Genomic DNA, 21,796 nt, shown 5'->3' with positions numbered 1-21,796 from the left:
AGTCATCAGCCTTGTGATTCTGCGTTTGGCTTTAAAGCATCCAGTGTAGCAAAGATTGCTTTATACAACCTAGTATCTTTAAAATAAGAGTGATATTTAGAAGGACAAAAAAAAAAAAAAAAAAAAAAAAAAGAGAAAGAGATGGACACATTTCTTTTGCCCTAAAGTTGTTAGCCTACAATTCAATGTACTGTTGAGGGCACCAGAGGCATTGGGAAGCCAGGTGAAGGTCATGCTATAATTGGTGCTGTGAATTGTGAAAAGGAAGCAAAGGTGAAGTTTGTAATTTTTTTGGTCAAAAATTTAGCAAAAAAGTTACAGGTCAAAAATTAAAGGGGAATTAGGACTCAAGTTGCAAAGCAGATAAAAGATTTTTTTCATGAGCTGCAGTCTCCAGGATGACTTCTTGAAAGCTGGAGGAGCATGAGCCCAGCTCCTCACTGAGCTCTGGGAGGCAGCCAGTGCCCAGGGACTCTCTGCAGGCTGTACAGCAGGGTGTCTCCAGGAGCAGCCCGTGGTTTTGGAGCATCCTGCATGAGCTACCATGCCAAGCATGCTCTGAAAAAGCCAGGGGTATTTTTAAGCACTGCCAGTCCATCCCTGCTATGCAGCAGCAGTGTGGCAGCTGTAGCCCAAGCTCCTGGCTCTGTCTCCAGCTACACTCCCAGAGTGTGTTGCATTTGGTATGCAAGGAAGGCCATCAGTAAATATATTCACCACTTTAGTGCATTTTAGCTTGACATATGTCCAGTAAACAATATTTTGGGCTCTTGCAGTTAAAAAAAAAAAATCACCTGATTATTCAGCGCTTCCTTCTGTTATGATGCTTTGGGGTCCTTCAAATCATTTTCATTATGCACTACATAATAATAAAAATCTCCATGCAGTATGCTGATAATTCTGTGCATGGTCTCTGTGATTTCTAATTGTTTGAATAACAGGATGCTATTGAAATGCCATGCAGAAACATTGCATCACCCTGAGGGAATCAAGCTTTTCTCCGTTTACTCCTGGTGAAGATAAACATTTGAACAGTTGAAATAAGTAAAATATCCCAGGGAAGCCGCCGTGCAAAGTAGGCATGCTAAAGCCCTTAGTGCAGAAGCAGGGCTGCAAAGGACAAAAAGGAAAAATAAATTAGATAAATAAATAAGTAAATAACAAACATTGAATGGAAGGCACTCAAAATGAGCCGTGCTTTTCTTCTCTTGTGATCTTAAAGCAGAAGAGAAGCACTAGCAGGCCCAGGAAAGAAATACTGCGTGCTATTTTTGTGCTGCCATTATAAAATATGTATTGTTTATTGTTCTGCACTGCAGCTAAAGTTTTGCATCAACCTCAAAAATTACAGCAAAATTTGTTTTGAAGGAGACACGCAGAGTCTCTATTCTTCAAGCCTCTTAATGATGTTCTTAAGAGTGCAGTGATAGGATTTCAGTCTCCTGGCAAGCACAGACAGGTTGTAGGGTGTGATTCATAGAAAGTGTAAAACGCTGCGTGCCAGTGTGCACTCTGAAGATATTTTATGTATATGTATGTCAGTGGATATATGATGTTCAGTGCATGCCAAAGCAGGCAATGATGCCAGGCAGTTCTGGGTGCCATCCTCTTGGACTGCAGAGGCCACTGTGGGGTACCTGAGTTTGGCCAGACCACCAAAGGTCCCTGTTGACTGCACTGAGTGTGTCAGGACCTTGTCTTTCTGTTAGGGGTGTGATGGTGCCAGCCCATGGCTGCTGCAGGGCTGTCTGAGACCACTGTAAAGCTCATAGGTGTGCTTGGAGATGGGCTGAGGGTCAGAAGCTCAGATTGTGTGCTCCTTTTGACACTCACATCAAAACAAAGGTGTGTCGAAGCAGCCTGGAGCAATCCAGTTTTGCTGCCTGTGTGTGCAGGTGGCTTTGTGGTGGGTGATGTGCTGAGCTGGGTACAGAGGTGGCTGTCCCTGCTCCCCAGTGACGGGCTGTCACAGGCTGCGTGTCTGAGCGAGCTACCTGAGCTCCCAGAGGTTCACCTTGCCCAGTCCCTGCCTGGAGCTCATTCAGATGTCTCTGCATGATGTTGTGTTGAGACATGAAACACCCCCAAAGCTGCCTGGGTAAATGAGAGCTCCCACCAGCCTCCTGACAGCCGTGCTACAATGCCTGTTCCAGTGTCGAGGTGTAATGTTAAGCCTGGCTTCATTTCAGCTTGCCTGCTGGTAATGTCAGCAAAAATGTCCTGTGTACCAGAAAGAAAAACCTTGATGGTAGAGAAGGCATTTGGGACTGATTGCCAGGTTCTTTATGCAGGCATATATACTGCCAGGTTTGCTTTAAATGGGCATTTAGTGTCCTCCTGGGAGGGGCAGGGGGCTTTCTGTGCTGACATCCAGAAATTTGGGGTTCTGATCAGAGCAGAGGAAGATAAGAAGTGTCTCTGGTTGAAATATCATAAATGTACAACAACTATGTTATTATTTATACGCTGTTTTGTGGCAAAGGGCTTTGGGCTTTTTTATGCTGCAAAATTTTGTTGGGGTTTTCATTGCTTTTTTTTTTTTTTTTTGGTGCCTAGAGAAAATATATAACGTTTAAAATTATTGCAGAATGGAACTTCACCTTCCCTGTAAAATAGTGCTCTCTGAGACATGGTGGGATCTCACACTTGACCAAATTAGCATATGTGCTCAAATATCAGAGCTCTGACTAGTAAAAATAACACTAGATTTGCATGTTCACATTTTTAGCTCTTGCCTCCCTGTCTCTTTGGTTTTATGCCTTTTTTCTTGACTGACAATTCTCTTTGTGGCAGATTTATTGCTGTTCTGCTGTTTAGACCCTGTAATCAACTAGACACTTGGCTGAAGACGTTAGTCATTTCATTAAGTACTCCTCTCTCAGATATCTCAGGCACAATTTTCTGTTGCTCTGGTTCCAAAAAGCAAATGACCCATGGCCAGCAAAGTCTGAATATGAATCTTTAATAAACAGAGGTAATACCAACAATGCTCTCAGGTTTCCAGACAGCAGAGGGCTAATTAAAAGATGCTGAATGGGGAAGGACTGCCATTGCCATCTCGCTCTGACAGAAATGTGCCTGCATCTGTTCCCAGTGAAACCTCTCCTTTGGAAGCATTGTCTCATTTATCCTCCTTGCTTCCTATCACAGTTACGTAGGAAACCTTCCTCATGCTTCGTGCAGATACTGCATAGTCATTTTTTAAATTTATTTTTCACTAATACTGAATTGCTGGATAAATAATTGCTGGAAACCAAGACTGAATAGTTGTCTTAGGAGTAAATATAAAGCTTGGAGTGCGTTTCTTTTTGTTATCACTGTGTCACTAATGATTATATTCTATTCATGAACTAAGGAAATAGAATCATAGTATTCTCCTACCCTTCATGGGCAAAGAACCATTCTCTCATTTTATTCAGGCTCCTCCTTCCAGGGACAGCCCTTCATAGCCATGAATCCTCCCTTCAGTGGCTTGCTCTCTGCAGGCAAAGGTACTCTCTGTGCCCAGCAAATAATACCATATGCTATTTGCAGAAGCGTGGGGTGTTAGGAGCCTGTGCACTCACCCATGCCTGGTTTATTGACCCCATTAATTTTTATGGAGACTGATTGAACAGGAAGCCAAGTTGGCTGCTCCAGCTTGGCCAAGCAGCCTGGTGCAGCACATCCCCACCACTGCTGGCACATGGACCAGACTGAGGGCTGGGCAGCGTTTCTTTGTGATCAGGATCCAGGCTGGAAATGAGTTCTTTGTGCTCCTCTCTCATTTCCCTGGCCAGGGAAGAAACATGATAAACAGGTGAAATCCCAAATTGCCTGTGGGTTCCCTTGTGCTGCTGAGCACCCTCCTTGCAGTTGCTGCCTTGATGGAAGCTGCCAAAGCTCACAGAGCAGAGTGCAGCAGCACACACCCCACAAGCCAGCAGTGAGGCACGGGGAGGTGCCTGCCAGCATCTCACCTGCCTCAGGCTAAGCTCAGCTCTGCCAGCTCTCCCCCAGGCACCCTCCTGGGCCTCTCCTGCATCTTCTCTGCAGAGCTGCACCTCTGCCTGCAGACACTTGCTGGTTCACCCTGGCTGTGACATTCTCATGGCAGCATCCAGCAATGTCATCAAGCAGTGTTGCAAGATCCACCATGGGGAGGTAGCCCAAAATCCTCTCAGCAGGTGCCCAGGCTTGCCCCTTCAGCAGTCTTTTTAATTTGCTTTGGTGTTTTTTGCTTCCATGAGCACCAAAGTAACCACACCGATTGCTGGATGTGCAGCTCCTCCAGGATTATCATCATGTGAAATGAAATGGAATAAAATAAAGTGTCTAAAAGAAAGGGAATGCATTGGAGACTATCACAATGGCCTGGAAGAAAAGACATAAGAAAATGAGCCTTGTTTAATGATTGTTTGTGGTGGCAGCCCAAATTTTAATCAATTAACATACGAGCCCATTGCTTGAAGATGCAAAGGGCCTGTGGAACAGCATTCCCTCCTTTCTCAGAGGAGCTGCAGGGTATCTGCTGACATCTTGGAGGCTCCCCTTCCTCACAGAGGCTTTTAAAGCTGTGTTTCTGACTGCAGAAGGCATGGGTAAATCTTACACACGTATTCTGTGTATGCTCTTGGGTACAGTTTCATTCTGTGACCCCCTAGGAGACCTCATTGACCTTCCCACAGTGTCTTAAGCGCCAGGAGTGCTCAGTCAGCCTTTCCATTGCCAGGCTTTCTTCAGTGCTACACTTAGGAACACAGAAGGCAAATAGATTTATTGATAGAACTATAATCAGAAGTCATAGGCAGGATTATAACATGGTCAAATGATCCAATTACTTAAAATTCAAGGCATACTGGAGTGCCTCAGGGACTGGGAAGCTGCAGGCAGACAGACAGCCGTGGGACACACCCTTGGCAGTGGGATGGGTGCTGCCAGCCCTGTGCATGACATGGGTTAGGGGGAGGCTCTCTTCAGGGTAGAGCCTTTCTGTGTCCCACAAGAGCTGGGGGAACTCTCTGTGCCCAGAAAATAACACCATTGGTACTCTCACCAAACACACACCTGAGCCAAGCAGGGATTCATACTTTGGTTCTTGTGTAACACAAGAGAGTCCCACTCTTGCATTTTATAATGCTTCAAGAAGTGAAGGCACCTTTACAGGTTTTCATTCAATGAAATGCATTAAGTGCTGTTCATTATGCATTTATTACCTCACTGGTGGATCCCACTGAAGTCTGAGCTATTCTCAGAGGCTGCATTTGCCTGGGCACACACGTTTGGAGTACATGCTTCACCTTTTTCACTGCAATTTGCCCTTTTGGAATTTGGCTGCATGGTCCTAATGGGCAGATTTTTGCTTCCTCCAGTTTGAAAAAAAGATGTTGGAATACCATAATTTTTCCTGATAAGAGGAGCACTATAAATTAAAAAGAGCCAGCAACACAGGCCCATTAATCTTCCTGATGCAGTCCTGCCTTTTGTACTTCCTGACATATATTTGATGTGGACTTAATTGTGCAGCCTTAGAGTAGGATTTGAGTGCAAAAGCAGTAATAAACTGTGGATGCAAGCTAGAAGTTGTCTGCTGAAAATTGTGCAAGGAGTGGATGATCCTTGCAGCAAGGAGATTGGGGCAGCAAGTTTGCTGTTTTTTCAGCATCCCTGTGGCTGGCTCCGAAAATCAGGCTTCACACAGGGGGTCCTATAAGGCTTTGGAGCATATGGTGTCATCCATTTCTGCTTCAGAGGGATCTGACCCCAGCACAAGCAGCACGTGGCTCGTGGTGCTCACATGGCACGTCCTCTTCATGCAGCTGAAGTTTGCAGAGGTTTGCTTGGAAAGAAAGGCTGGTTGAAATTTTAGAAAGGGGTACAGAAAAACCTTGGTTTTCTTCTCAGTTTTGCTGAGAGAGGCCAGGAAAGTCGTTTTGGGTCTTTGTGTTTTGGAAGGTATCAGAAGATGTAAATAAATGCCTAGTGGGCTCTGAAGCAGTCTTTGAAATCAGTGGGAAATAGGTCTCTGAGATACCAGAAATCCCACACAAAGTGTTCGCATGCATCTTTAAGCATTTAAACACCTTTAAAAATATGTCTCTAAAGTGTCTAACTCTGAGCATAGGTTCCTGCATCCCCTAGGTATTCTTGAAACTGCATCCAAAGTTGCTGAGATTTCCCCTGAAGAGCACCCTTTTGTTGTAATTTTCCCATTGGCTTAATTTTCTCTTGACTGGAAACATAATATATATTAACCTTCACTCATTTTTCTGTAGCAAAATGTAGAGAAGTGATGCTGTTTCTTAGCTGGTTTATTACAAAAAAAGGAGCATATGGCTGATTGTGTCCCATCTGAAATGCAAATGGTAGAGCTACGTGGAAAGAATTGCTATTACTTGAGCAGTAAATGTTTCCTAATGAAGTGAGTTTGACTAAGGTGGGAAGCTGGAAATGGCTGCAGGAAGAAATGATGATGGTTAATATTTCAGTGGAGCAGAACATTCTTATTCTGCTGATAAGGAGATTCTTGGGAAATGCACTGGATTTTTTCCTTATATTCTGTATGTTTATCAGTGTGGGGAAATTGCTACACACAGGGAGCTAGATGCTTTTCTTCGAGTTATGAAATCATGTAATTTAATTTATAACCACAGCTTTTCACCACTGGCCTCTTTGTAAACTGGAGTTTTCTGTATTTAGTGAACATTTGGGGTAAATAGACCTACCCAGTGTAAAAAAAAAAATAATTCTAAGAGATGGCTGCTGGTTCCACTGTTTTCCATCACCCTGGGCATATTCCTGGAGGCCAGAAGCCAAAGAGGGTGATGAAGACATCTGACCTAAGCTCAGCAATTTCCTTCTTCCTCTTTCCACCCAAGTTTTGTGTATATCCCTCTACACCTCCAGTAGTCAAAGGTGTCCAGATGTCTGCTGCAAATGGGAGGTGGACTGACTTTTAAACGCTTTCTTAAATCAAGCAGCGAGGCTGGAGGCTTGACATTTCCATTACTTAGCTTTGCAAAGGGAGAGCTGTGGATCTGGTGCTGCCAGGTTCAGCACAACCAGTGGGCTGCAGATAGAGCATCAATCTCATGGCTCTGCCTTAATGTCAGAAGGAGCCAGGAAGAGTTTGGATAGCAGCAGGTGCACAATTATGTGCTCAGAAGAGCTGGAGCAGCTGCCAGGTCAGACCTCTGGCCTTGTCCCCAAGCAAGATCGCGTTGGGCTTGCTGAGGCTGAGCTGTCCGTTAATGGCACAGTTGGGGACAGAAGATTAGCGTGCCCTTCCCCTGCCGATGCCCAAGGCTGTCTGATGTTGCTAATGATAATGAAGTAGGAGAAACCTAAAGGAAAGAGTCTGCAGCCTGCTGTCAATGGGAACAATTAGGTTTCTCCGTCTTGGAAGCAGTGGTGAGGCTTGCTGGGATCAGGATGTGTCCATGTTAGTGTGTTAGTTCAGATCCAGGGCAGACTGTGGAAGGGAATACCTCCCTGTGCTCTGGTTCACATCACAGGGCAGCCCAGGAGCTCACAAGCTGGGTTCTGGAGTCTCTGGAGATGGTCCCAAGGATTCTGAGGATGGGGCCACCCCTGCCCTGCCTGCATTTGCCCACACGGTGCTCTTGGACATGGGAGCCTTCACCCCTCACAGGGCACAACACTGGGACACAAAACCTGCCTGGGTAACACCTGCATATGGCTTTTTGCTTGCTGAGTTATCCAGGTGCTTCAGAAAGTGCTTGTGCACAGTCTTCCCTAAACCAGCATTCTCCTGGCTTCAATAGTGAGTTGCCTCTCTGTGTCCAGAGCTGGGGAGATCCCACCAGCCTGAGGCAGAGTGCAGTCACATCCCTGCTCCAGTCTCAGTCTTGGCAGGTGGTTTTATCCCAGTGGGTGAAGTGAGGCTTCAGTTTCACATCTGTTACAATCAGAGTGCCTCTAGGTGCTGTAATTATTTTCAGAATTAAATCATAAATCAATATAAACTCACATTTATATGGTCTCGGGATCTCTGGCTGGTCAGAGTGACCCCGAGATGCATTAGAAAGTCTCTTTTCCCAGCCTGGCAGTCGAAGAAGGAGTCAGAGCTCTTCATTTCTCGGTCTCAAGGTTGTTTATTGTATCTTATTCATAAACTTTTTACTCCTGTCCAGCTGAGGTCCACTCAGAAAGACAGTCAGAGGTATTCTGCCCACCTCTAGGGTGGTGTTATCTTTTTATACTAAAAACTATGTGTACAATATTTACAAATCCTTTCCAATACTTATCACCTATGTTAGACAGTGAGCTTCTACTCTAAACCAATCTGTAAGTGCCAACATCACAGCAAAAGATGGAGGCCAAGAAGAAGAAGGAGAAAGGCTGGACATGCCCAGATTCCTCCATCTTGCCCCCTGAACCCCCATTCTAAAAACCAAAAAAAAATCTTTTTTTCACCCTGTGATAAATTCACTATCATTCTACTTAAGAATCATTCTGCAGATCTTCATATAAGGTTGGTAATTTGCTCCATGGGTCATAATCAAAACCACAAGGGTCTTGGGCTCTGTGCCAGGGTCTCTGAGCCTCCTGGCAGGGGTCTTGGCAGTCCAGCACAGCCAGAGGGATGTCCTGAATTCCAACAATATGGTATTCCATACAATGGATGGCACCTGAACTGAGGAGAATTTTGTGCTTCTTCAGTTTGCAGGAGGGCTCAGCAGCTTGCTTTATCTGCATATCTCTTTGGTTTACAGGGGATTACAAGTGGTAATGCTGTGGTACAGTTTTCCATGTAAAACACACTTCTTTTATCTTTCTTTTTGCTTGCTTTTATGTGCCTTTTGCCTCTCCCTGCATCTCATTTCCATCAAGAAATACAAATGACCTCTTGACAGAACTTTCTGCTTTCATTATGTTGATTTGCATTGTACAGTCAGGATAATACAAACACTCATATTTCTGAGATATATTTATGATGTCTTGAAAAAAGTTTCTCATATTAGCCTCTTCTTTTTTCTCTTTCTATATCTTTTCAGGTGTGTGTGCAACATTGACTGTTCTCAAACCAACTTCAATCCTCTTTGTGCTTCCGATGGGAAATCTTATGATAATGCATGTCAAATCAAAGAGGCATCATGCCAGAAACAGGAGAAAATTGAAGTCATGTCTTTGGGTCGATGTCAAGGTAACTCTCACAACAAAACTCATTTCAAAGAATGTTTTCAATTTTTGCTCAGGGAGAAAAAAAGAAACAGAACCAGGGCTGGCTTCTTATTGGGTAATTGTTATATTTCCATTAGACTGCTGCAGTTGATGCTGTAGAGCACAGGCTGTGGGTGAGAGGCAGAGCCCCCTATGATGCAGACACAGCGAGGCATGAGAGGGGGGCACCACTCCTAACCCTGCCCAGAGCAGCAGCAGCAGGGCACTGCCCAGCCCTGCACTGGGTCCTGCATCTGTCACCAGTCTCCTGCCCCAAGCAGCTTGCCCAGAGCTCTGTCTGCCAGGCAGCAGCTGGAGCAGGACAGTGGGAATGCCCCTCAGATACATTCTGCCACCCAGGATGGACCCTCTGGTGCTCCATTACCTGGGGCAGCGTGAGGCAGTCTTGGGAGGCTCTCTGAAGAGGTGCTCCCAAACACAGTGCTTGGGCTGGTTCTTCAGGTGATCCTTGCTGAGCCCCAAGATGCCCAATATGCCTGGAAGGAGGTTTTCCAATCATGGCTCAAGGCTCTCTCTGTTCCTCCATAAATACAGTGCTTCTCTGTGCCCATCACTACTACATCACCTGTAACCCTTCAGCTGACTTTAAAAACCCTGTTTTTCTCTAAAATGAAATGAAGAGAATTTGCCTTTCAATTGCTCCTGTAAATAAAGTGTCTGCTGAGGCTCAGACTCTCAATAGCTTTTTTCCTTAGCTTCTGACCCATAAATCCTCAGTACATCTACTTACAAGTATACAGATGTATTAAATACATTCCAGTTTACTCCTGTCTCTTTATAAAAAGTTAACCACCCTAAGTGGCAGTTCATTTCAGGGTACGTATTAAAACTCCCCAATAACTTCAAGTAGAGCAGAAATGACAACTCCTGCTTCCGACTGATATATTTATCCCAGCTGCAATCTGTTATCACATATTGTTAGAAAAAAGATCCTGCTGTTTTCACCTGGCAGGCCCAGGAGAGCCTTGCAGCCAGCAGAGATGATGTGTGTGCAAGGGAAGTTAGCTCTGCCTGGGCACTGTGGTGGGGGCATGGGCTGTAGTGAGTCCAGGCTCCCCAGGCAACTCAACACATTTCTTTTCACACAGACAATACTACAACAACTACAAAATCAGAAGATGGGCATTATGCAAGGACAGATTATGCAGGTACGGTTCCTATTCTGTGAGAATCACAATTCACAGGATCTGTGTAAGTCTCTTTTTTCCTTCATTTGCTGAGGTGAAGTGTCCTCATCTTCTAGTATGGTTTTCCTGGTTTACTTTTAAAAAGCACTGCCTTTCCATTACTCTTTCTTTTGCTACAAACTCTCTTCTTAATAAATGGGCTTCTTCTGTTTTTGTCAACCTACAGCTACTCTGGCCATAAAACACCTGTTTGACAGAGGAAATAGGTACTGTAAATTATTTGCCAGAATTAGCAGACATTATTGAAAATTACAGAATCAGTGCACTAGATTATGCATATTTTTGTCATGATATACAGGTTTAAGGAAGTGAAAATCCAGCTCATAGCACTGCTGGGATACCATGAAACGCTGCCATAATAGATATTACCTGTCGGCATTTAACTGTGAAGTTAATAAGGTTCTTAAAATGTGGGGGGGTTTAATGATAAATGGGTTTAATTTATTTAGAAGCTATAGTAAAATATAATGGCTGAATAGCCCTATATGGCACTTGAAATTAAAAACATGTAAATATTGGTGAGTTTGGGGAGACATTTTTTACACCCTTTGCCTGGGAGGATTGATTTAGAAATTGAACGCGTGTGCGCGCACACGTGCATGCAAACGTTCACAGCTCACACTGAGAACGAAAGCCTCTGGGAAGGTCTGGTGAAAATGGGTCAGGTGATGCACTCATTGCTTCAGTTTCCTGACATTTCTGTGGTTTTGAAGTGTTTGGAGAGAGTAGGTGTGGATGGCTGGGTTTGCCTGAGCTGCATGGCTCGGGTGAAAGCCAGGTGACGGTTTCACAGGTGTGAACATTTCCTGCTGGGACAGTGCTGAGGCAGTATTTAATCCAGCTGGTCATCTCCTGTGCCATCCCTGTGACAGTGGGGTACCCGGCCTTAGAAATGATTGTTCTGTTCCTGCTTAAAACAGTGTGTGATGATTAAAACGTAGAGCTCTGAATAAATGATGTCTCGGTCAGGCACAGCAGTGCGAGGTGTTGGGGGTTGCTGCAGCACAAAGCAGGGAGGGTAGAAGTTGCTATGGAAAGAAAATGCTGGAATGAATTTCTAAAAGATCAAGGGTGGGCCATGGTCCAGGTGTTTCCTACTGCCAAGGAGCCCTTCCATTGGGGAAGACAGGAACATGCAAAGAAAAAAGTCTTCAGTCTCTTTGCGCCAAACTCTTGATTACCCTCAGCTTTTTGTGGGAGATATAGTCAGTTTTCTTAAAAGGCTGGAAAGGCTAATGTTGTGTCCTGTGGGGACTGGGGACAGGAGATAAGGCAAGTAGGCCAAAATTATTTATTTTAAGTTAGAAACAAGGCCAAGTAATGTTATCTTAAATCCTTTCTCTTTCTTGCTGGAGAGTTGAGGACAGCACTGCCTTCCCCAAGCTGAGATGAAGGCCTGGAGCCCCTTTTTAGTGTGCAGCCTGTCCTACACTGCTGCTGCCTGGTGGATTTGCTTTAGGATGGCAGGGACCCACATCAGCTCGAGAGGAGACAGCAGGAGGTACCTGAGTTGTAACAAGAAGGGAATGAAAGGCAGGTTGGGGGTTAGGGAGGAGGAGGAGATCACGATGGTGACGATAGAAAGCCATGTCATGGGTCGTGGAGGAGGAGGAGCACAGAAGGCACCTTGAACTCAAGTGAGCAGGAGGAAGAGAAAAGCTCTTGCTTAGGAGAGGTGATATTTCAGCCTACATTCAAGAGGAGAGGTGGTGGATAGAAGAAAATTGACTGCAGCAAGGTGTTGTCAGGGGTTGAGAGCCAAGGAGGGAGGAATCTGGGTTACCTGACAGGGCAAAGCCAAGGCACAGAGGAGCAGGTCTGTAGTGGAAATGGTCTCCAAGCACCAGGAGGTCAGAAGGAGTGTGGGAACAGATGGTCCAGTGAGAGATGACAGAGACCTGTGGAAAGGACACATGGCACCTTCCTCCCCACAGCCATGGGAGTGATGGAGGCATCCTGAATCAGCAGTGAAGTCCAGCAGGTACCTCAGGCACAGGAAGACACCATTGTTGCTCCTTAAAAAGCCACTTCTTGGGGCTTCTGGTGTGGCTCAGGCCCCAGTGGGCCTCTCAAGGGTGGTGGCTGTGTTCCCTGGGCAGTCTCACTAGGGTCTGTTCACTGATTTAACCTCAGCTACAATTGCCTGTGCTAGCTGAGGTTAAATTTTGTGGGCACCTATTCCTCCGGCTTGAATTTTTTCATTTTTACATACAGTAACAGCATTTAGGGTGATAATTGCTATTTTATGCAGGGCAATCCACTTGCCTCCAGTGCCCCCAAATGTCCGGGGCATAACCCTGTCAGGAGACCTTAGGGGAACAGGACTGCTGTATCAAAAAGCTGCAACAGCCTTCCAGAAATAATCAGGGAAAAGGAAGGCAGCAGTCTAAAACTGAGGCTCAGTGAACATTCATGCCTCAGCGTTTGCCAGACAGGAAGCTCTGTGCCATCCTCGTGTTCTTTCAGCAGCAGAAACATTTGATGGTGATGGCTGTGATAAGAATGTGGTATGTGCTACTTTTTTCTCACCTTTGTATCACCTCAGACAGGAAATGCTGCCCTAACCATGGGGAGCTTTGTGTGAAAAAGCAACAGTTCCTCAGCCTCTGAAGCAATTTCCCCGAGCCTGCAGCTTTCCACAGAATACCTTTGTTCTCTGCCGTTTAACGGCACTAAAAATCGCCGAGACTGTGAGCAACGCACACTTTTAAGAACATTGGCTTGTATGGACGCCTTTCCCAGGGGAGAGTATAGCAGTGGGCATAACTGATGTTGTAAATTATGCTAATGCAGCCACACGCTCTTTGCAGGGACTGTGGTGACTGAGCAGTGAGGGTTTTTCCATAACCACCCCCGCACGCCCACCATGGGGGCCCCCAAAGGCAGCAGCTCTGCAAAGAGCCACAAGTCCCAAAACCCAGCTGAGTCTTTCCATATCCAACTATTCGAACTGTCTGTTCCATCAGCATCTTTGCTCCCTCCTGTTCTTGGCCAGCTTGCTGATGCTCACCAAAAACACACAAATCTTTGGTTTGCAAAGCCAAGGGTACTCGTTCCTTTGGGGGGTAAATCTTCGCTGTAGGTTTGCATTGCCACAGTTTCTAGGGGCTCTTGCTTTACACAGGCAAGATTTATGCCAGCACTCTTAAGTGCCAGACCAATATCACCCAAAAAGTGGTACCCCCTTTTAAAACAAAGCAAACCTGAGACAAGCGAGCTGTAGGAGACCCTTCTCTGACTGTGTCCTGCCTCTCCAAGCTCACCATTCCACCCTTGCCACAGCTGCCTGTGCCATTCGTGTACACTTGTGCCTCTGTGCAGTTATGGCCTCTCCTCTTTCTGAAACCCCAAGGTATTTATTAGGCTTGGGGAGATTTTCACTCTCCTCAACAAATGGCAGATTGTTGACCTTGATCAAGTTTGTGCAGAGAGATTTGGTTTTACTGAATAAATGAATGGGTGTGATTTTTCCCTCAAATCCAATAGAAATACACTTTATCTTGCAATTTCCATGAAAGAGCATTTTGAAGCATTTGAAGTGTAATGTGTGTTTTAGAATGTAGTGTCTGAGCTGAAAGTCCCATGATGGATGTTTTCTTGACTTTCCCCATTATATGCATAAATAAGGCTGTTTTGGTGGCATTTTGGAATTCAGAGACCAGGCAATCAAGGGGTTCTCATCTTGTTAATCCATTTGCCTATTTATTTGTATTCTTCAGTATTGATAGTCTCTTCTTAAGGTCTGGATATTAGCAATTACCCCCCTAATGACTTTATCCTTTCTCATTATCAAATTACAGAGTGGTTTTTTCCAAGCCATTTTGAGCACCATAAGGAATAAGTCAGCATGGATGTGCCATATTTCAATGTTATATATTCATGAAAATTGTCGGTGAAGACACTGACAAATTTGATAGACCTATTCCATAATATCATCTTCCAGGCCAGACAAACCTCCCCATATGAGCATTGATTAGATCAAGTCTCAGCAGCTGAATGCCAGCAGCGCAGAGGAACTGATGGAAGGGGGAAGGAGGCATTTTCAGCCCCAATAGTCTCCTCTGGTGAAAAATGTGCATCCACAAGTGGTCAGTCTGAGCTGTATTTTTGGGTTCCTCGAGGGCAGTGCACTCTCCTTTGGCAGCAGCCTCAGGTGGTGCCTTCTGGGCTCTTGGGGAGTCCTGGCACTCTCCTGCAGGCAGTGCCTTGGCCCACCTTGCCAGTGCTGTTGCTGTGCCCAAAACTGACAACGAGCACAAAATGCTGCACGTCTGCTCATGGCTGCTCTGTTCGCTGCTCACCCTCCTGGCTCCCCATGGGATTTCAAACCTGCATGACAGCCTTGGATCTTTTTCAGAGCACTTCTGGCACCGGGGCCTTCCTGGCACTCCCGGGGCTGCTCGGGCGAGTAATCCAGCAGATGGATGTGTTGCCCAAGCAAACTCACAGCTCCACCAAAAAGGGCAAAATCCATCTGTGTCAACACATCATCTTCCCTTGGCTGGGGCAGGGCTATGGGATGAAGGCCATGACAGCCATCGCACGTTACAAGGATAAAGAAGAGTCTCAGACTCTTCAATGAGTCCCTTCAAAAGTCCAAGAGTCTTGGACTCCAAAGTAAATACAATTGAGTCACAATTATCTTTGTTGTCTGTAACAGGCCTGGAGAGTAGCCAGGAATCAGAACAGTAGTGCTGAATTTCTATAGTGACAATTTCTAATTCACCCTCCCCTGCCCCGGACTAAAATATGAGAACTTCAGACCAGATTCCTTCTCCAGATCATAACATTTTCAAAGTAGGTTAAGTTTGGAGTGTAAACCACTTGACATTGTCTGTTTAAATTAAATTTTGTGTCTACTGGTGTGTCAGCCATTTGCTGAACTGCTGAAGAATAATAAAGCCCCAGAGCTTAGCTATGGGATATAAACTGGTGCATTTTTGTTCTGCCTTTGTGAACCAGGCTCTCCTTTCTTCTTAATGGAATTAGCAAGTGAGACACAAAGCTGAACACTGTGCAACCATCACAGCTAGAGAGAAAATATTTCTCATCTGCAGCTTTGTAAAAATGTGAGGGAAATTACATCCTTGCATATGCAGATTTGCTTGCCTTTCGATTCCTCAGACTCAGAGGTTCTCACACTAAATAAATAGATTATGTAGAAAGCCTTCCTGCTATTCCATCAAATCACTAAAATTGAAAAAAAAATAGATTTTAATATTTTGACAGCTGTGTGGCAGCATGAATGCTGTCTATCTGCGGCCTCCACCTGTGCTCACACACACACAGACACACACACTCCAACCTGTGAAAGAACAACAATGGTACAATTCATACATTTTGTTTTAAAATGGGAAGCTTTTTAATGTTGCTTGAATTGTTGTTTGCATTTACAAATTGCTATTTGCATTTTTTGCAAGGTTTTATGAAAATATACTTAAGTTTTATGCGCAGTGAAAGTCCTCAAAAGGTGGTAGATGAGCTCTGCAAAACACAGGAAAAAAGCCCAGTCTAGATTCTTCTGAGGGGTTTTTGAACACAAGAGCCTAGTCTCCAGCCCTTTTGTTGCCTTGCAGCTCCTCCAGTGTTGTTGGAATCCAGAGGAAAATCTAAAAGGCAGTGATAGATGCCAGCTATTGGATCAGTAAATCCCACTGCCAGCTACTTCTGAACTCAGGTCTGAGTGGACAACAGAGTCAGTCCCAACCACTCATGGCCCCCAAACCTCCACTTGTCCTGGGTGTTCTTGAAATGAAAACCTGCAGCTACTTCTTTTGTGATTTAACTCCAGGGCTGTAAAAGGTGGAGTGTGGAAAGTCCCACTCAAGCATTTCCTGAGTCATGAGGAAGACTGGATGTTTTATTTCTAAAATAGGAAAGGCTGGGTCAATAATGCAGTTGCCATGTTATGGGCACTGCAGCACAGGCTACCCCAAGTGCTTTTCTTCTGTAGAACCCTCTCAAATTTACCTTCAGATGCTGCTTGGCTCTATCTTGCTGAAATCTCCATAATTTTTTTGGAATGGGAGACAGACACACTGTTGTAGGGGTCACGTAATAGCCTCACAAACAAGCCCCCTGCCAGGAAGAAAACTGCAGCACTCCAGAGCTCTGTGCCATGTGATTTAACAGCACTTACTCCTAACAGTCTCTTCCTGGAGGAGCATGCAAAATAAAAACAGGCTTATGGAGATTTTAAAAACAAGCGAGAGGGAGAGAGAAATATTGCTCATTTAATCTGCCAGCCTCAAGAGAATACCTCACTTTTTATGGGAGTTCTCCTCTAACTTTGAATTGCACACGCTAAGCTTGGTAAAATGTGCCTTGTTCTTTTGGATTTCTGGGGCTTTTTGGTTTTATAATGAGATAAATTGTGTCTTTTCATTACTTAAAATTTCCCAGTGTCATGCTCGTGGAACCTGTAATTGTTAGCATTAAAACTTAAATTAGGTCTCAGGTGAACTGCTAGACATCTCTTTGCCTTAGACTGATGTAGCTCAAGGAGGAAGAACATTTCCATTTGTGCCTCTAAAGCTTAGCCCTTAATTCAGTCACTAATGAATGTGAATCAAAAGTTGCAGAATTCATTTCTGCTTTTTTCCCATAATAAACAAATTCAGTATTGTTGTGAGTGAACATTATAAAGAAAGCTATTTGATTTGCATTAAAGCTTGGGAGCCTGAAAATTCAATAAATCCAGGCTAAGAATCTGATCTGTAGGAAACAAACAGGGGAAACAATTCCAACTTGTAACACCAGTATTAGCATGGGCAGCCTAAAAAAATATAAAACCAGACCAGGCTTTTTTACTGCTGTCAGCATCTCTGAAGTATTTAACTCCTGGAAGTGAATTCAGGTGTAAATGATATGTGGGGTGAGAGTAGAGGTTGTAATCCAAGTATATTTTTTCATGTGGGGTTTCCATCAGAACTGTGAGAAATTCATGAAGCTTGCTCCAAACACTTCTGCTTGCCCAAGACTTGCTTGCTGTGTGCCTTACTTGTTGATTTTCCCCTTATGCTATCATGTTAACAGTCTTCTGTAACATTTTGTTCTCTTAAAGGTTATGGATAAAAACAGAAATTCTATGTGCAATAGAGATGAGCAGACCTGAGTTCATGAAGGCATTTCTACAGATTCTTCCATTTGTGTCCCGTTCCAGAAGCACACAGGGTTCCATTTACATATGTTTGGTTGTAGGCACAGTTTGTGGTGGTTGGGAGTGGAGCTGAGCCTCATCCCCAATGGGCACAGCTGTGAGAGCATTGACAGCAACGAGCCATGGAGTGACCAACACCAAAGGGAACAGAGGGCACACAGGTGCAGTGCATCAACGTGAGGGGAACAAAAGGTTGGGCTGAAGAACAAGAAAGAGCAGAGCTTGCAGCCCTCTGAAGTGAGATGGTCTTTGTCTCTGTGGGCAGATCCCTGAAGCCTTCTGATGTGGTGTTGTGTTACTGTGTATGGGTGAATGCTTAAAGCCTTCTGAAATTGTATGGTGATACTCTGTGTGTTGTGGCCATCTCAGCTGTGACATTTGGTGTTATTTGGAGCACAGGAGCCCATCTTCACAAGCAAACCTGAACCTTTCAGTACTTGCTGATCTCTTGGACTTCTGCTCAGTATCTGTATTTTGATCTGAAGAATGGGCAAGCTGAAAGGAAGGTAAAGCTTGCAGAAAAGACACCTTCCTGCTTAGACATAAAAATATGATACCAAAACTCAACACAAGCTGATTTGTGCCTGATTTCTCAACTTGTCTTTAACCACATACCAACTTCCTAAATATGACCTCTAATGGCAAGAATAGGCACCCTCAAAAAATTACATTTATGGTTTGCAGTCATGCTAGTTTTTATGTTCTACTTACAGCTACTCCAAAATTTGTCTTTCCTAACCTTTGTTTTCTGAGGTTTATGGGAATGAAACAACATGATCTACAGCCAGTGTTTGGCTGCCATGGATATATGGAATATGCACCATAATTCCTGGCTGTAGCCACTGCTATTGTGAAGGGATTTACAATTATCCAAAAAGGTCTCTTTATATCTGACTAAATCACTTTGTAGCACCTAGCTAATACTGCATCTTCACCATTTTCAGGCCCCTCCTTTGAGATAGACCAGCATTAAATAGCAAAGTTCTGTGTGAACTCCAGCTAACAATGCAGGCCGTGAAGTGGCTGTACTTAAATTTACTGCAGACAGCCCCAGACCTGCTGCACACCAGAAATCACAGGGAAGCTGAAGTTCTTCTCCCTTTGGGGTCTAGAAGGACTGTGCAGCCCAGTTCCTCTGTGGGACCAACAGTCTGACCCTTAGGGTGATGGAGGGTCACATGTCACTTTTGGGGGACTCTGCTGTGGTACCTGGGTTTCACACTCTGCTGCTGTTGTAGGTGACACTCTGCAACCCCAGCACTTCATCCACGTGCCGGGAGCATGGTAGATACTGGTTTTGGCATTTTGACACCCTGAAGGCATTTCCCTCTTGATAGAATCTTCTTTCCTTTCTCAATTCCCCTGCTTCCCCTACAAGAAAAGAAAGTTTAAAAAAAAAAGGTATCTGAGACAAGATTCTATCAAACTTCCTCAAGGAACAGGCTGGGAAATTAACCCTGTTTTCTGAATGTGGGGAGGAATTTCCCTCACCCTTGGTTCCATCCTTCCTCTGGGCTCCAGGCACTTTGATCATCTCAAGAGTCATCCTTGAAGGATACTGTTCCAAATGGTGCACAGCAGCTGTCTGCCATCCACTACACTAATTTGAATTAGTTAGATAGATATTAAGGAGCACCACAGTGTATTTTTATGCCCAGCAGCTCTATTTTAGGCCAAATTTCTGTGAATTTGCTGTTAGGAATCCTTGCCTTCCCAAGGATTTGAGAGTTAAAGTTATAATGAGATGCTAGAATATCCGTTTTCAGGAAACATCAACATTTAAATATTTGTGTTTGATCTAGTCTGAAATGTAAAAAAAAAATTATTTTGAAATATTCATAGAACTGAATTTCCTCAGAATTTTGTTTCATGGGATGTTTTGACATTCTTTATGAAATGTTAGATATCAAAATACCACAAGATGAAAGCATATGACAGTTGTAATAAATAAATTGTAACCATAAGGAAAGTTGCTACTTAGAACTGACTGAAACATCCTTTTTTGTAGAAGGAGTATCATCATGTCAAATTGCAATACAAACACGAGATAATTTGATCATTTAGACACGTGCAGTGGTAACCTGAGCCTTTTTTCACCTGGATTCAGGAGTGTAAATGCATCTGGTGGAATTAAAGGAAATACAGTTGGAGAAGAAAAGAAGGAGCTGGTATATTTATTTTTAGTAGACCTTCAGAATTAGACCAGATGGAGACAAGTGCCAAATTTTGCCTGGTTTAATCGATTTGGGTAAAGAAAGTAAAAACAGACAAATATTTTGCCACAACAATTTCACTGGGCTGATGGTTCCACTTCTTTCCCTTGAATACACCTGCTAAAAGGTGCATTACCTTTTACATTGAACACACCTGCTAAAAGGTGAATTTACCCTTTCCCTTGAATACACCTGCTAAAAGGTGCATTACCTTTTACATTGAACACACCTGCTAAAAGGTGAATTTACCTTCTACATTGAACACACCTGCTAAAAGGTGAATTTACCTTCTCCATTGAACAGACCTGCTAAAAGCCACACCCTGCACTGATTTTTCAAGCAATGCAACATAACTATTCTTTCCTTATTAACATTTAATGTATGAAACCACAAGCGGCAGAAGCTTGTTTCTGAAGGAAAAGGGAAATGATTTAGAGAAAGCATGAATTTCAGTGGGAGATGCAGCAGTTTGAATATAAGCTGTGCCTTCTTCCGTGCTTCTGTCCATACAAACATTCCTGTGCATTCAGGATAAACCCAGCCTCGGCAGTTTGAGGAGCACCTCTGTATCACCGAGCAGGCAGAAGTGCTCTTAATAACTGAGGTTTGGAAAGCAATATTCCCCTGCCTAGAAAGGTGACTTCTTACACACTTGGGCTGTCATTTTACCTTGTACCCATGAGTGTTAAGTGACTGTGAAACTCTCCTCTTGGAAATACAACAGCTGTAAACAAAATGTGCTATTAGAGTGCCTGTGCCAGTGCATGTCAGAATATTATCAGCACTGAATCAAAATGCACTGCTTTGCCTATTGCTGTTACCACAAGCCTTAGCCGTTTTAGACAGTATTACATAATGGTAAAATATTTTTCAGGGGAGAAAAATAAATTAAAATTCTCTCCCGATGGTTTTAATCTCCCTCTTATTTTATCTGTGGTTTAAAACTGTGTCAGGTATACATCAAAACCACCCCTTCCATAGAGTATTTAGTTTACAATTTCATTTAATAATGGAAGTGTGCTTCCATCCAGCTAGGATGGGAAAGGATTAAATAAAAAGCACTGTTCTGAAATCAAGTAACAGTAGTGCAGCCTGTCTCCATGCTCTCTGCAAATGAAGTAGCCATGGAAAAACTTGTTATTAGTCTATAATATCAAAACTGATAAACTATTAGTGTTTTGTCAGGCATGATAAATGCTAACCATTTTCCTCTGCAGATTGCCTCAACAAGAACTGTGACTGTTTTTAGACACATCTGGCACTGCAGATTTTTTTTCCATCCTGCATTTCAGTGATTTAAAAGGCATTGGCTGGGCAGAAGGATGTCAGCTGTTTGGTTTAAAATACTGTTATAAGAGTCAATAAGATTTAAAGAGGCAGTAGGTAAAATTCCAGCCTTGGTGAATGTAGTGGGAGAATGGCCATTGAGTTTAATGGCTTTGAGATTTCTCTGTATGGCTTTTTTGTCTATTTTTATTCTTAGTAAATTTTCCATTTCATAGAATTGCCCTTTCTTTTCCATTCAGCTTCTCCTGCTTTCAATATTAGCTCTAGGATTGGGCACAGAGTTAAAATACCAAACCCTTTATTTTCACAAATGCCATCTTTACAGCTCACTTCTGTGGCACTGCTGGAAGACAATAATAACAGGTGTATAAAAATAGCAAATGCAGGTATTTGTTTATTTTAAAAAAGATGTTCTTAATAGGCTTTTCTGTCTGTGCTTCAAAATGAGCTGTGTGACCGGTGATGAATCCCAGGACCTCTGGAGCTGTTCCACTCTTTATGGAAGGAAATTGCAGGGTGAGCTCTGTGCTTGCTTTCTGCCCCATCACTCAGGGATGGCCGGGGGTCTGGATGGAAGGGTTTGATGGGAGATAAGCCACCAGATGCTCTCTGCTGTTGGTGCATTTCAGCAGGCAGAGTCTGGGCTGGGTGCATGGGGAAGTCAGCAGGAGGACACTGGAAGAGTTTGCAGTGAGCGGACAAGGAGAGGTGACAGCTCCATAGCCGTGTCTTCAGTGTGCCTTGGAGGGGTCTCTGGCAGCCCCTCA

General features: G+C 44.0%; 1 protein-coding gene across 1 annotated transcript in view; it reads left to right on the top strand.

The window, feature by feature from the left end:
• Window positions 1-21,796, top strand: part of TMEFF2 (transmembrane protein with EGF like and two follistatin like domains 2) — a 125,105-nt gene that overhangs the window by 83,457 nt on the left and 19,852 nt on the right. The window contains exons 6-7 of the mRNA XM_058809575.1: window positions 8,997-9,145; window positions 10,272-10,331. Coding sequence (XP_058665558.1) covers window positions 8,997-9,145; window positions 10,272-10,331 — 209 coding nt within the window. The remainder of the gene's footprint in view (window positions 1-8,996; window positions 9,146-10,271; window positions 10,332-21,796) is intronic.

The sequence above is a fragment of the Ammospiza caudacuta genome, chromosome 8 (assembly GCF_027887145.1).
Source record: "Ammospiza caudacuta isolate bAmmCau1 chromosome 8, bAmmCau1.pri, whole genome shotgun sequence".
Taxonomy (NCBI): domain Eukaryota; kingdom Metazoa; phylum Chordata; class Aves; order Passeriformes; family Passerellidae; genus Ammospiza; species Ammospiza caudacuta.
The sequence above is the reverse complement of the archived record's forward strand: the minus strand, read 5'-3'. Positions and strand labels throughout refer to the sequence as shown.